At 38.8% G+C, this 16339-nt stretch overlaps 1 protein-coding gene across 1 annotated transcript in view; it reads right to left on the bottom strand.

Annotated features, from left to right (window-relative positions):
• ANKRD36C (ankyrin repeat domain 36C) overlaps positions 1-16339 on the bottom strand; it is a 176876-nt gene that overhangs the window by 91429 nt on the left and 69108 nt on the right. Inside the window, exons 25-27 of the mRNA XM_077958762.1 lie at positions 14464-14536; positions 12771-12799; positions 12604-12676 (exon numbers count right to left, since the gene is read on the bottom strand). Coding sequence (XP_077814888.1) covers positions 12604-12676; positions 12771-12799; positions 14464-14536 — 175 coding nt within the window. The remainder of the gene's footprint in view (positions 1-12603; positions 12677-12770; positions 12800-14463; positions 14537-16339) is intronic.

Below are 16339 nucleotides of genomic sequence, written 5' to 3'. Positions count from 1 at the left end.
TAGGCAAATGTTTGAATATGCATCTGAACTCAGGTTTCCTCAGAAGAAATAACAAAATTACATAAATAACTCCCTCTTTTCCCTCCTTCCTGCCTCACAATCCCTCTTCCTTGAGGAAAGTAATTGCTACCTCAGTGGTCTTGTTAGTTCTCGTTCTACAGCGTTTACGGGTTATTAGCATCATTTTTTTGTCTGTTTTTAGCAATACTAGCAATACAATGTAACCTCTGTAAAATCTATACTTCATCTCTTTCTCCTTCTACCCGTAGTGAAAACATCCTGCAGAATTAAAGCAAAATTATGCCGTCCCCTGAGCCCCTTATGTCTTGACCTGTTCTCCAATGTTTCTTCTTCCCAATTTCAATGTGGGGAAGTCTGTAATCTCACTGCAAAGATCATGTCCAAGACCAGCAGCATCAGCATCACCCAAGAACTTATTACAAATGAAGAATCTCAGGCCTGCTGAATCAGAATGTGCAGCATCAATGAGCCCCTCGCTGATTTATTTGGAGAAGAGAAGTTCTTTTCTATCTTGACTGAACATGACATTATGTGTTTTGCAAAATTACCTGTTCCAGATTGTTGTCCATCCTTTACTTCTGTGGTTATATTCGAAACAGAATCTTCCTTATCACTTGTAGCCTGAATGGAATTTGAAGCAAAATAATCAATAAATAAAGTATGTTTCATAGACTATACATTTACTAGTTCAAAATATAAATGAGATTTTAATCACCTTCAAGGCTGGTTGTTTCTGGGAAGACACTGAAAAGCAAAAGGGATACATAATCACTCATATGTAAATATGATAAATTTATTCATACATTCATGTAGTGTTAGCATCAAGCTGTATCTTCCTGCCTGTATTAGTGTAGGCTTTGATGTTTTCTACTTTGTGTCTGGAGACTGAAACATGATAGAAATACACTGAAAGAAAAGGAATACGGGCCTCACAAAATATACCCTTACAATTTCAAACACGGTATGATTTGTCATATGTCTAAAACTAAAGTAAAACCATGTCAATATCAATGTGGATATGCCGAGTGATGAGGACAAATGCGATCTAAAATCAGAGGAGCAATTCATACACCTGAGAATCAATGTCAAAGCAGGTGGTACACGATCCCTCATGTCTTTCATGCAAGAAATTAGGATTTACACCATTATACCACAAACATTCATCATGCTTTTTAACATTTCCAATAACTGGGAAGATACATGATTACAATGACACTTCAGTTGAATGTACACTTCACGTCTCTTCAGTGGAACTGTCCTAAATTGATCAACTTGGATATATGTTTCCTGAAATCTAGTAGATAATATTCATCATTTCTCACACCCATGTGGTGTAATAATTTGCCTAAGTTTCTTTTACCCACTAGTTGAGCCTTCCAAAAGATTCTTCATCCACTCATGGCAACAAAGGATAATATATTAGCCTCAATAAAAATATCATCAATTATCAATTTTGACATACTTCTACAAAGTAAAACTGAAACAAGCATTAGATATTAGTAAGTTTTACATTCAGAAATCACTCTAATATTCATTGAAAATGATCATTTTAGGAGTTAATTAGAATTCAACATAATTTTTGTTTCTAAAATAGTCTTCTTGAGAGTATCACACTATTCTCTAAAGAAGTTTCATTAAATAGCTATTTTATCCAAGAGTTAGCTCCTTGAACAAGGAAGGCAATGTATTCACATTCAAGTTTATCTCATTTTTATAACTAATATCAACAAAACATGTATCTCTGATGCCTAATAGTAACAAAGAGGAGTAAGGAGTCACGGTGGTTTCTCCCAATTCTAGCACTGTTTCCTTCATCCAGTAGTTCGTGGATCAGCCAAAATCAAATCTTCTTCTATGCAAATATTCCAAAAGCATCTGAAGTGAGTTCACTCAGGTTTCCTCAGTAGAAATCCCAAAATTACATAAATACCTTCTTCTTTTCCATCTTTCCTGCCTCACAATCCCTATTCCTTGAGGAAAATAATTGCTACTTCAGTGATCTTGTTAGTTCTCATTCTACACTGTTTATAGGGTATTAGGATCACTTTTCCCTCTATTTATAGCAATACGATCTGATGCCTATAATAATCTGTTACTTCATCTCTTTCACCTTCCCCTCTTGATGGAAACATGCAGTAGAATTAAAGCAAAATTATTCTGTCCCCTGAACCCCTTATGTGTTGAACTGCTCTCCAATGGTTCTTCTTCCCAATTTCAACGTAGGGAAGTCTATAATCTTACTACTCAGATCATGGTCAAGGACCAGCAGCATGAGGGTCACCCAAGAACTTACTACAAATGAAGAATCTCAGGTGTACTGAATCAGAACATGCAGCTTCAACAAACCCTAAGCTGATTTACTTGGGGAAGGGAAGTTCTCTTCTATCTTGATTGAACATGACACCAGATGTGTTTTGCAAAATTACCTGTCCCAGATTGTTGTCCATCATTTATTTCTGTGGCTATATTCACAAGAGAATCTTTCTTGTCACTTGTAGCCTGAATGGGATTTTAAACAAAATAATCAATACATAAAGTATATTTCATAGACTATACAGTTAATAGTTCAAAATATAAATGAGAGTTTAATTACCTTCCAGGCCGGTGGTTTCTGAGAAGACACTGAGAAACAAAAGGGGCACATTATCAATCATATGTATATACAATAAAGTTATCCATATATTCATGCAGTGTTAGTATGCAGCTGCATCTACCTGCCTATATTACTGTAGGTTTTGATGTTTTATACTTTGTGTCTTAAGACAGGAACATGACTGAAATACACTGAAAAAAACAGGAATACAAGCTTCATGAAATATACACTAACAATTTCCAACATATGATTTTTCATACATCTAAAACTAAAATAGAACAGTGTCAATATCAATAAGGATATGCAGAATGATGCGGACAAATGTGATCTAAAATCAGAAGAGAAACTCAATCACCTGGGAATTAATGTCAAAGCAGGTGGTACATGCACGTGCATGTCTTTCATTCAAGATATCTGAATGATTTAGACCATTACACTGCAAACATTCATCATGCTCTTTAAACTGCCAAATAACTGAGAAGGTACATAATTACAGTGACATTTCAGTTTAATGAACATTTCATGTCTCTTCAGTGGAAGTGTCCTAAATTGATCAGTTTGGATATATGTTTCCTGAATCTGAGTGAATAATATTCATTTTTTCTCACACCCATGTGGTATAATAATTCACTTCAGTTTCTTGTATTCTCTAGTTTAGCCTTCAGAACATTTTTTCATCCACTCATGGCAACAAAGTATAATATATAAACCTCAATAAAAAACATAATCCATTATTAATTTTGACATACTTCTACAAAATAAAACTGCTATAAGCATTGGATACTAATAAGCTTCTACATTTGGATATCTCTCCAATATTCATTGAAAATTACCATTTTAGGAGTCAGTTGATGAATTCAACATTATTTTTGTTTCTAAGATAGTCTTGCTTGGAGTATAATGCTATTCTTTAAAGAATATTCATTAAATAACTATTTTATCCAAGAGTTAGCTCTTTGATCAATGAAGCCAATGTATTCATACTCAAGTTTATCTAATTTTTTTGTTATACTTAAGTTCTAGGGCATTTGTGCACAACGTGCAGGTTTCTTACACATGTATACATGTGCCATGTTGGTGTGCTGCACTCATTAACTCATCATTTACATTAGGTATGTCTCCCTAATGCTTTCCCTCCCCTATCCCCAAATCGCACGACAGGCCCCAGTGTGTGATGTTCCCCACTTGTGTTCAAGTGTCCTCATTGTTCAATTCCCACCTATGAGCGAGGACATGCGGTGTTTGGTTCTCTGTCCTTGGGATAGTTTGCTCAGTATGATGGTTTCCAGCTTCATCCATGTCCCTACAAAGGACATTAACTCATCCTTTTTTATGGTTGCATAGTATTCTGTGGTGTATATGTGCCACATTTTCTTAATCCAGTCTATCATTGATGGACATTTGCGTTGGTTCCAAGTCCTTGCTATTGTGAGTAGTGCCACAATAAACATATGTGTGCATGTTTCTTTATAGCAGCATGATTTATAATCCTTTGGGTATATACCCAGTAATGAGATGTCTGTGTCAAATGGTATTTCTAGTTCTAGATCCTTGAGGAATCGCCACACTGTCTTCCACAATGGTTGAACTAGTTTATAGTCCCACCAACAGCATAAAAGTGTTCCTATTTCTCCACATCCTCTCCAGCACCTGTGGTTTCCTGACTTTTTAATGATTGCCATTCTAACTGGCACAAGATGGTATCTCATTGTGGTTTTGATTTGCATTTCTCCGATGGCCAGTGATGATGAGCATTTTTTCATGTGTCTGTTGGCTGCATAAAAGTCTTCTTTTGAGACGTGTCTGTTCATATCCTTCACCCACTTTTTGATGGGGTTGTTTGATTTTTTTCTTGTAAATTTGTTTAAGTTCTTTGTATATTCTGGATATTAGCCGTTTGTCATGTGGGTAGATTGTAAAAAATTTTCTCCCACTCTGTAGGTTGCCTGTTCACGCTGATGGTAGTTTCTTTTGCTGTGAAGAAGCTCTTTAGTATAATTAGATCCCATTTGTCTATTTCGGCTTTTGCTGCCATTGCTTTTGGTGCTTTAGTCATAAAGTCCTTGCTCATGCCTATGTCCTGAATGGTATTACCTAGTTTTCCTTCTAGGGTTTTTATGGTTTTAGGTCTAATATTTAAGTCTTTAATCCATCTTGAATTAATTTTTGTGTAAGGTGTAAGGAAGGGATCCAGGTTCAGCTTTCCACATATGGCTAGCCAGTTTTCCCTGTACCATTTATTACATAGGGAATCCTTTCCCCATTTCTTGTTATTGTCAAGTTTGTCAAAGATCAGATGGTTGTAGATGTGTGGTATTATTTCTGAGGGCTCTGTTCTGTTCCATTGGTCTATATCTCTGTTTTGGTACCAGTACCATGCTGCTTTGGTGACTGTAGCCTTGTAGTATAGTTAGAAGTCAGGCTCTGGCATGATGCCTCCAGCTTTGTTCTTTTGGCTTGGGATTGTCTTGGCAATGTGGGCTCTTTTTTGGTTCCATATGAACTTTAAAGTAGTTTTTTCCAATTCTGTGAAGAAAGTCATTGGTAGCTTGATGGGGATGGCACTGAATCTATAAATTACCTAGGGCAGTAAGGCCAGTTTCACGATATTGATTTTTCCTATCCATGAGCATGGAATGTTCTTCCATTTGTTTGTGTCCTTTTTTATTCGTTGAGCAGTGGTTTGTAGTTCTCCTTGAAGAGGTCCTTCACATCCCTTGTAAGTTGGATTTCTAGGTATTTTATTCTCTTCGAAGCAACTGTGAATGGGAGTTCACTCATGATTTGGCTCTCTGTCTGTTATTGGTGTATAGGAATGCTTGTGACTTTTGCAGGTTGATTTTGTATCCTGAGACTTTGCTGAAGTTGCTTATCAGCTTAAGGAAATTTTGGGTTGAGACAATGGGGTTTTTTAAATATATCATCATGTCATCTGCAAACACGGACAATTTGGCTTCCTCTTTTGCTAATTGAATACCCTTTATTTCTTTCTCCTGCCTGATTGCCCTGACCAGAACTTCCAACACTATGTTGAATAGGAGTGGTGAGACAGGGCATCCTTGTCTTGTGCCAGTTTTCAAAGGAAATGCTTTCAGTTTTTGCCCATTCTGTATGATATTGGCTGTGGGTTTGTCATAAATAGCTATTATTTTGAGATACGTCCCATCAATACCTAGCATGAAGTCCTTTTGAATTTTGTCAAAGGCCTTTTCTGCATCTATTGACATAATCCTGTGGTTTTTGTCTTTGTTTCTGTTTATATGATGGATCACATTTATTGATTTGCATATGTTGAACCAGGCTCACATCCCAGGAGTGAAGCCAACTTGATTATGGTGGATAAGCTTTTTGATGTGCTACTGGATTAGTGTTGCCAGTATTTTATTGAGGATTTTGCATCGATGTTCATCAGGGATATTGGTCTAAAAGTCTCTTTTTTTTTGTTGTGTCTCTGCCAGGTTTTGGTATCAGGATGATGCTGGCCTCATAATATGAGTTAGGGAGGATTCCCCCTTTTTCTATTGATCGGAATAGTTCCAGAAGGAATGGTACCATCTCCTCTTTGTACCTCTGGTAGAATTCAGCTGCAAATCCATCTGGTCCTGGACTTTTTTTGGTTGGTAGGCTATTAATTATTGCCTCAATTTCAGAGCCTGTTATTGGTCTATTCAGGAATTCAGCTTCTTCCTAGTTTAGTCTTGGGAGGGTGTATATGTCCAGGAATTTATCCATTTCTTCTAGATTTTCCAGTTTATTTGCCTAGAAGTGTTTATAGTATTCTCTGATGGTAGTTTGTATTTCTGTGGGATTGGTGGTGATACCCCCTTTATCATTTTTTTATTATGTCTATTTGATTCTTCTCTCTTTTCTTCTTTATTAGTCTTGCTAGTGGTCTATCAAGTTTGTTGATCTCTTCAAAAAACCAGCTCCTGGATTCATTGATAAGTGTTTTTTGTGTCTCTATCTCTTTCAGTTCTGAACTTATCTTAGTTATTTCTTGCCTTCTGCTAGCTTTTGAAGGTGTTTGCTCTTGCTTCTCTAGTTCTTTTAACTGTGATGTTAGGGTGTCAATTTTAGATCTTTCCTGCTTTCTCATGTAGGCATTTAGTGCTATAAATTTCCCTCTACACACAGCTCTAAATGTGTCCCAGAGATTCTGGTATGCTGTATCTTTGTTCTCATTGGTTTCAAAGAACATCTTTATTTTTGCCTTCATTTCATTATTTACCCAGTAGTCATTCAGGAGCAAGTTGTTCAGTTTCCATGTAGTTGAGCGGTTTTGAGTGAGTTTCTTTTTATTATTATTATTATTATTATTATTATACTTTAAGTTCTAGGGTACATGTGCATAACGTGCAGGTTTGTTACATATGTATACTTGTGCCATGTTGCTGTGCTGCACCCATCAACTCATCAGCACCCATCAACTCGTCATTTACATCAGGTATAACTCCCAATGCAATCCCTCCTTCCTCCCCCCTCCCCATGATAGGCCCCGGTGTGTGATGTTCCCCTTCCCAAGTCCAAGTGATCTCATTGTTCAGTTCCCACCTATGAGTGAGAACATGTGGTCTTTGGTTTTCTGTTCTTGCGATAGTTTGCTGAGAATGATGGTTCCCAGCTGCATCCATGTCCCTACAAAGGACACAAACTCATCCTTTTTTATGGCTGTATAGTATTCCATGGTGTATATGTGCCACATTTTCTTAATCCAGTCTGTCACTGATGGACATTTGGGTTGATTCCAAGTCTTTGCTATTGTGAATAGTGTTGAGTGAGTTTCTTAATCCTGAGTTCTACTTTGATTGCACTGTGGTCTTAGAGACAAGTTTGTTACAATTTCTGTTCTTTTACATTTGCTGAGGAGTGCTTTACTTCCAGCTATGTGGTCCATTTTGGAGTAAGTGCGATGTTGTGCTGAGAAGAATGTATATTGTATTGATTTGGGGTGGAGAGTTCTGTAGACGTCTATTAGGTCCACTTGGTGCAGAGCCGAGTTCAAGTCCTGGATATCCTTGTTAACTTTCTGTCTCGTTGATCTAATGTTGATAGTGAGGTGTTAAAGTCTCCCATTACCATTGTGTGGGAGTCTAAGTATCTTTGTAAGTTTCTAAGGACTTGCTTTATGAATCTGGGTGCTCTCGTATTGGGTGTATATATATTTAGGATAGTTAGCTGTTCTTGCTGAATTGACCTTTTTCGCAAGATGACCAAATAGGAACAGGTCCCATTTACAGCTCCCAGCATGAGTGACGCAGAAGATGGGTGTTTTCTGCATTGCCAAATGAGGAACCGGATTAATCTCCTGGGGCTTGTTGGACAGTGGGTGCGGCCCACGGAGTGTGAGCCAAAGCAGGGTGGTGTATCACCTCACCCGGGAAGTGCAAGGGATTTGGGAATTCCCTTTCCTAGCCAAGGAAAGACGTGACAGACAGTACCTGGAAAATTGGTACACTCCCACCCTAATACTGCACTTTTCCAACAGTCTTAGCAAATGACACACCACGAGATTATATCCCGCACCTGGCTCAGAGTGTCCCACACCCACGGAGCGTCACTCACTGCTAGCACAGTAGTCTGAGATCGAACTGCAAAGTGGCAGCGAAGCTGGGGGAGGGTTGTCTGTCATTGCTGGGGCTTGAGTAGGTAAAGAAAGCGGCCCAGAAGCTTGAACTTGGTGGAGCCCACCACAGCTCAAGGAGGCCTGCCTGCCTCTGTAGACTCCATCTCTAGGGGCAGGGCATAGCTGAACAAAAGGCAGCAGAAACTTCTGCAGACTTAAATTTCCCTGTCTGACAGCTTTGAAGACAGTAGTGGTTCTCCCAGCACAGAGTTTGACATCTGAGAACAGACAGACTGCCTCCTCAGGTGGGTTCCTGACACCTGAGTAGCCTAACTGGGAGACATCCCCCACTAGGGGCAGAATGACACCTCATACAGCCAGGTGCTCCTCTAAAATGAAGCTTCCAGAGAAAGCATCAGGCAGCAATATTTGCCGTTCTGCAATATTTGCTGTTCTGCAGCCTCCGCTGGTGATACCCAGGCAAACAGGGTCTGGAGTGGACCTCCAGCAAACTCCAACAGACCTGCACCTGAGGGGCCTGACTATTAGAAGGAAAACTAACAAACAGAAAGGACATCCACACCAAAACCCCATCTGTACGTCACCATCATCACAGACCAAAAGTGGATAAAATCACAAAGATGGGGAGAAACCAGAGCAGAAAAGCTGAAAATTCTAAAAATCAGAGTGCCTCTTCTCCTCCAGAGGAATGCAGCTCCTCACCAGCAACAGAACAAAGCTGGACAGAGAATGACTTTGATGAGCTGACAAAAGTAGGCTTCAGACGATCAGTAATAACAAACTTCTCCAAACTAAAGGAGAATATTTGAATCCATCGCAAAGAAGCTAAAAACCTTGAAAAAAGGTTAGATGAATGGCTAACTACAATAAACAGTACAGTGAAGACCTGAAATAACCTGATGGAGCTGAAAACCATGGCACAAGAACTACATGACACATGCACAAGCTTCAGTAGCCAATACATTCAAGTGGAAGAAAGGGTATCAGTGACTGAAAATCAAATAAATTAAATGAAGTTAGAAAAGAAGTTTAGAGAATAAAGAGTAAAAAGAAATGAATAAAGCCTCCAAGAAATGTGGGACTATGGGAAAAGACCAAATCTATGTCTGATTGGTGTACCTGAAAGTGATGGGGAGAATAGAGCCAAGTTGGAAAACACTCTCCAGGATGTTATCCAGGAGAACTTCTCCAACCTAGCAAGGCAGACCAACATTCAAATTCAGGAAATACAGAGAATGCCACAAAGATACTCCTTGAGAAGAGCAACTCCAAGACACATAATTGTCAGATTTGCCAAAGCTGAAATGAAGGAAAAAATGTTAAGGGGAGCTAGAAAGAAAGGTCGGGTCACCCACAAAGGGAAGCCCATCAGACTAACAGCGGATCTCTCAGCAGAAACTCTATAAGCAAGAAGAGAGTGGGGTCCAATATTCCACATTCTTAAACAAAAGAATTTTCAACCCAGAATCTCATATCCAACCAAACTAAGCTTCATGAGTGAAGAAGAAATAAAATCCTTTACAGATAAGCAAATGCTGAGAGATTTTGTCACCACCAGGCCTGTCTTACAAGAGCTCCTGAAGGAAGCACTACACATGGAAAGGAAGAACCAGTACCAGCCACTGCAAAAGCACGCCAAATTGTAAAGACCATCAACACTAGGAAGAAACTACATCAACTAATGAGCAAAATAACCAGCTAATATCATAATGACAGGATCAAATTCACACATAATAATATTAACCTTAAATGTAAATGGGCTAAATGCTCCAATTAAAAGACACAGACTGGCAAATTGGATAAACTCAAGACTCATAAGTGTGCTGTATTCAGTAGACCCATCTCACAGGCAGAGACACACATAGGCTCAAAATAAAGGGATGGAGGAAGATCTACCAAGCAAATGGAAAACAAAAAATAGCAGCAGTTGCAAACCTAGTCTCTGATAAAATAGACTTTAAACCAACAAACATCAAACGAAACAAAGGTTTATCTAATTTTTATAACTAAAATCAACAAAACATGTATATGTGATGCCTGATAGTAACAAAGAGGAGTAATGAGTCGGTGTGGTTTACAGCAATTATAGCATTGTTTCCTGTTTTCAGCAGTTCCTGGATTTGCCAAAATCAAATCTTCTTTTATGCAAATGTTCCAAATGCATCTGAAATGAGTTCACTCAGGTTTACTCAGCAGAAATCTCAAAATTACAAAAATAAGTTCTTTTCCCTCCTTCCTGGCTCACAATCCCTCTTTCTTGAGGAAAATAATTGCTACACCAGTAATCTCGTTAGTTATTGTTCTACAGTGTCTACAGTTTATTACAATCACTTTTCCACCTGTTTTTAGCAGTACGATGTGACGTCTGTAAAAATCTATCTCCTTTCACTCTTGGTGAAAACATGCTGTAGAATTAAAGCAAAATTATGCTGTCCCCTGAGCCCCTTATATCTTGAACAGCTCTCCAGTGTTTCTTCTTCCCAATTTGGGGAAGGGAAGTTCTCTTCTATCTTGATTGAACATGACCTTAGATGTGTATTGCAAAATTACCTGTCCCAGATATTTGTGCATCCTTTATTTCTGTGGCTATATTCGAAACAGAATCTTCCTTGTCACTTGTAGCCTGAATGGAATTTGAAACAAAATAATCAATACATAAAGTATAGTTCAGAGACTATACAGTTACTAGTTCAAAATATAAATGAGAGTTTAATTACCTTCAAGGTTGGTTGTTTCTGAGAAGACACTAAAAAGCAAAAGGGACACATAATCACTCATATGTACATAAGATAATGTTATTCATACATTCATGAGGTGTCAGCATCAAGCTGTATCCTCCTACCTGTATTAGTGTAGGATTTGATGTTTTCTACTTTAGAAATACACTGAAGAAAAGGAATACAGGCTTCACGAAATATACCCTTACAATTTCAAACATGGTATGATTAGTCATATGTCTAAAACTAAAATAAAACCATGTCTATATCAATATGGATATGGCGAGTGATGAGGAGAAATGTGATGTAAAATCAGAGCAGCAATTCATACACCTGAGAAACAATGTCAAAGCAGGTGGTACATGATCCTGCATGTCTTTCAGGCAACAAAGCAGAAGGATTTACACCATTATACTACAAACATTCATCATGCTCTTTAACTTGCCTGATAACTGAGAACTTACACAATTACAATGACACTTTAGTTGAATGGACATTTCACGTCTTTTAAGTTGGAAGTGTCCTAAATTGATCAGCGTGGATATATGTTTCTGGAATCTGAGTAAATAATATTCATTATTTCTCACACCCATGTGGTGTAATAATTCCCCTAAGTTTCTTGTATTCCCTAGTTTAGCCTTCCAAACATTTCTTCATCCACTCATGGCAACAAAGTATAATATATAAACCTCAATAAAGAACATAATCAATTATTAATTTTGACATACTTCTACTAAATAAAACTCCTACAAGCATTGGATAGCAGCAAGCTTTTCCATTCAGAAATCACACCAACATTCATTGAAAATGACCATTTTAAGGGTCAGTTGATGAATTCAACATTATTTTTGTTTCTAAAATAGTCTTGCTAGGAGTATCATGCTCTTCTCTAAAGAATATTCATTAAATAGCGATTTTATCCAAGAGTTACCTCTTTGATCAAAGAAGCCAAGGTATTCATATTCAAGCATATCTCATTTTTATAACTAAAATCAATGAAACATGTAAGTCTGATGCCTAATAGTAACAAAGGGGAGTAACTAGTCATTGTGGTTTATCCTAATTCTAGCATTCTTTCCTGCATCCTGTAGTTCCAGGAGCTGTGAAATCAAATCTCCTTTCTGCAAATATGCTACATGCATCTGAAGTGAATTCACTCAGGTTTCCTCAGCAGAAATCCCAAAATTACATAAATAACTTCTTCTTTTCCCTCCTTCCTGCCTCACAGTCCCTCTTCCTTGGGGAAACTAATTGCTACATCAGTGGTCTCGTTACTTCTCGTTCTAGTGTCCACGAGTTATTACGATCACTTTTCTGTCTTGTCTTTAACAGTACGGTGTGATGTCTGTAAAATCTATACTTCATTTCTTTCTCCTTCCACCCTTGGTGAAAATATGCTGCAGAATTAAAGCAAAATTATCTGTCCCCTGAGTCCCTTATGTCTTGGCCTGCTCTCCAATGTTTCTTCTTCCCAGTTTCAATGTGTGGAAGTCTATAATCTTATTGTGAAGATCATGTCCAAGACCAACAGCATCGGTGTCACCCAAGAACTTATTACATATGAAGAATCTCAGGCCTGCTGAATCAGAATGTGCAGCTTGGACGAGTCTCCTGTTGATTTATTTGGGGAAGAGACGTTCTTTTCTATCTGGACTGAACATGACATTAAATGTGTTTTGCAGAATTACCTGTCCCAGATTGTTGTCCATCCTTTATTTCTGTGGCTATATTTGAAACAGAATCTTTCTCGTCACTTGTAACCTGAACGGAATTTGAAATAAAATAATCAATAAATAAAGTATGTTTCATAGACTCTGCATTTACTAGTTCAAAATATAAATGAAAATTTAATTACCTTCAAGACTGGTTGTTTCCGAGAAGACACTGAAAAACAAAAGGGATACATAATCACTCGTATGTAAATATGATAAATTATCCATACATTCATGCAGTGTTAGCATCAAGCCGTATCCTCCTGCCTGCATTAGTGTAGGCTTTGATGTTTGCTACTTTGTGTCTGGGGACTGGAACATGACAGAAATACACTGACAAAAGGGAACACAGGCTTCATGAAATATACCCTTACAATTGCAAACATGTATGATTTGTCATTTGTCTAAAACTAAAATAAAATCGTGTCAATATCGATGTGGATATGCCGAGTGATGAGGACAAATGTGACCTAAATCAGTGAAGCAACTCATACACCTGAGAATCAATGTCAAAGCAGGTGGTACACGATCCCTCATGTCTTTCATGCAGGAAATCAGAAGGATTTACATAATTATACTACAAACATTCATCACGCTCTTTAACTCGTCCGATAACTGGGAAGGCACACAATTACAATGACACTTCACGTCTCTTCAGTGGAAGTGTCCTAAATTGATCAGCTTGGATATATGTGTCCTGAAATTAGTAGATAATACTCGTTATTTCTCACACCCATGTGGTGTAATAATTTGCCTGAGTTTCTCGTATCTGCTAGTTTAGCCTTCCGAAAATTTCTTCATCCACTCATGGCAACAAAGCATAATATATTAGCCTCAATAAAAATATCATCAATTATCAATTTTGACATACTTCTACAAAGTAAAACTGAAACAAGCATTAGACATTAGTAAGTTTTACATTCAGAAATCACTCTAATATTCATTGAAAATGACCATTTTAGGAGTTAATTAGAATTCAACATAATTTTTGTTTCTAAAATAGTCTTCTTAAGAGTATCATACTATTCTCTAAAGAAGTTTCATTAAATAGCTATTTTATCCAAGAGTTAGCTCCTTGAACAAGGAAGGCAATGTATTCATACTCAAATTTATCTCATTTTTTATAACTAAAATCAACAAAACATGTATCTCTCATGACTAATAGTAACAAAGAGGAGTAATGAGTCACTGTGGTTTATCCCAATTGTAGCACTGTTTCCTGCTTCCTGTAGCTCACGGATCAGCCAAAATCAAATCTTCTTTTATGCAAATATTCCAAATGCATCTGAAATGAGTTCACTCAGGTTTCCTCAGCAGAAAACCCAAAATTACATAAATACCTTCTTCTTTTCCATCCTTCCTGCCTCACAATCCCTCTTCTTCGAGGAAAATAATTGATACATCAGTGGTCACATTAGTTCTCATTTTACAGTGTTTATGGAGTTATTAGGATCAGTTTTCCCTCTGTTTATAAGAATACGATATGATGCCTATAATATCTAATACTTCAGCTCATTCTCCTTCTCCTCTTGATGGAAACATGCTGTAAAATTAAAGCAAAATTATGCTGTTCCCTGAGCCTGGTATGTGTCGAACTGCTCTCCAATGGTTCTTCTTTCCAATTTCAATGTAGAGAAGTCTATAATCTTACTATTCAGATCATGGCCAACGACCAGCAGCATCAGGGTCACCTGAGAACTCACTACAAATGAAGAATCTCAGACGTGCTGAATCAGAACATGCAGCTTAGATGAACTCCTCACTGATTTATTCTGGGAAGGGAAGTTCTCTTCTACCTTGATTGAACATGATATTAGATGTGTTTTGCAAAATTACCTGTCCCAGATGTTGGTCCCTCCTCTATTTCTGTGGCTATATTCGAAACAGAATCATTCTTTTCACTTGTAGCCTGAATGGGATTTGAAACACAATAATCAATACATAAAGTAGGTTTCATAGACTATACAGTTAATAGTTCAACATATAAATGAGAGTTTAATTACCTTCAAGGCTGGTTGTTTCTCAGAAGGCACTGAAAAGCAAAAGGGATACATAATCAATCATATGTAAATATGATAATGTTATCCATATATTCATGCATGGATAGCATATTAGCATCAAGTTGTATCCTCCTGCCTGTATTAGTGTAGGCTTTGATATTTTCTACTTTGTGTATGGAGACTGGAACATGACAGAAATACACTGAAGAAAATAGGAATACAGGCGCGCCAGCGACACAGAAGACCGGTGATTTCTGCATTTTCAACTGAGGTACTGGGTTCATCTCACTGGGGAGTGCCGGACGATCGGAGCTGGTCAGCTGCTGCAGCCCGACCAGCGAGAGCTGAAGCAGGGCGAGGCATTGCCTCACCTGGGAAGCGCAAGGGGGAAGGGAGTCCCTTTTCCTAGCCAGGGGAACTGAGACACACAACACCTGGAAAGTCGGGTAACTCCCACCCCAATACTGCGCTTTAGGAAACAGGCACACCAGGAGATCATATCCCACACCTGGCCGGGAGGGTCCCACACCCACGGAGCCTCCCTCGTTGCTAGCGCAGCAGTCTGTGATCTACCGGCAAGGCAGCAGCGAGGCTGGGGGAGGGGCGCCCGCCATTGCTGAGGCTTAAGTAGGTAAACAAAGCTGCTGGGAAGCTCGAACTGGGTGGAGCTCACAGCAGCTCAAGGAAACCTGCCTGTCTCTGTAGACTCCACCTCTGGGGACAGGGCACAGTAAACTAAGACACACAGACACCTCTGCACAGACGCAAACGACTCTGTCTGACAGCTTTGAAGAGAGCAGTGGATCTCCCAGCACGGAGGTTGAGATCTGAGAAGGGACAGACTCCCTGCTCAAGCGGGTCCCTGACCCCTGAGTAGCCTAACTGGGAGACATCCCCCACTAGGGGCAGTCTGACACCCCACACCTCACAGGGAGGAGTACACCCCTGAGAGGAAGCTTCCAAAGCAAGAATCAGACAGGTACACTCGCTGTTCAGAAATATTCTATCTTCTGCAGCCTCTGCTGCTGATACCCAGGCAAACAGGGTCTGGAGTGGACCTCAAGCAATCTCCAACAGACCTACAGCTGAGGGTCCTGACTGTTAGAAGGAAAACTATCAAACAGGAAGGACACCTACACCAAAACCCCATCAGTACATCACCATCATCAAAGACCAGAGGCAGATAAAACCACAAAGATGGGGAAAAAGCAGGGCAGAAAAGCTGGAAATTCAAAAAATAAGAGTGCATCTCCCCCGGCAAAGGAGCGCAGCTCATCGCCAGCAACGGATCAAAGCTGGACGGAGAATGACTTTGACGAGATGAGAGAAGAAGGCTTCAGTCCATCAAATTTCTCAGAGCTAAAGGAGGAATTATGTACCCAGCGCAAAGAAACTAAAAATCTTGAAAAAAAAGTGGAAGAATTGATGGCTAGAGTAATTAATGCAGAGAAGGTCCTAAACGAAATGAAAGAGATGAAAACCATGACACGAGAAATACGTGACAAATGCACAAGCTTCAGTAACCGACTCGATCAACTGGAAGAAAGAGTATCAGCGATTGAGGATCAAATGAATGAAATGAAGCGAGAAGAGAAACCAAAAGAAAAAAGAAGAAAAAGAAACGAACAAAGCCTGCAAGAAGTATGGGATTATGTAAAAAGACCAAATCTACGTCTGATTGGGGTGCCTGAAAGTGAGGGGGAAAATGGAAC

Source organism: Macaca mulatta, chromosome 13 (assembly GCF_049350105.2).
Source record: "Macaca mulatta isolate MMU2019108-1 chromosome 13, T2T-MMU8v2.0, whole genome shotgun sequence".
NCBI lineage: Eukaryota > Metazoa > Chordata > Mammalia > Primates > Cercopithecidae > Macaca > Macaca mulatta.
Note: the sequence above shows the minus strand (reverse complement) of the source record. Positions and strands in the feature narration are given on the sequence as shown.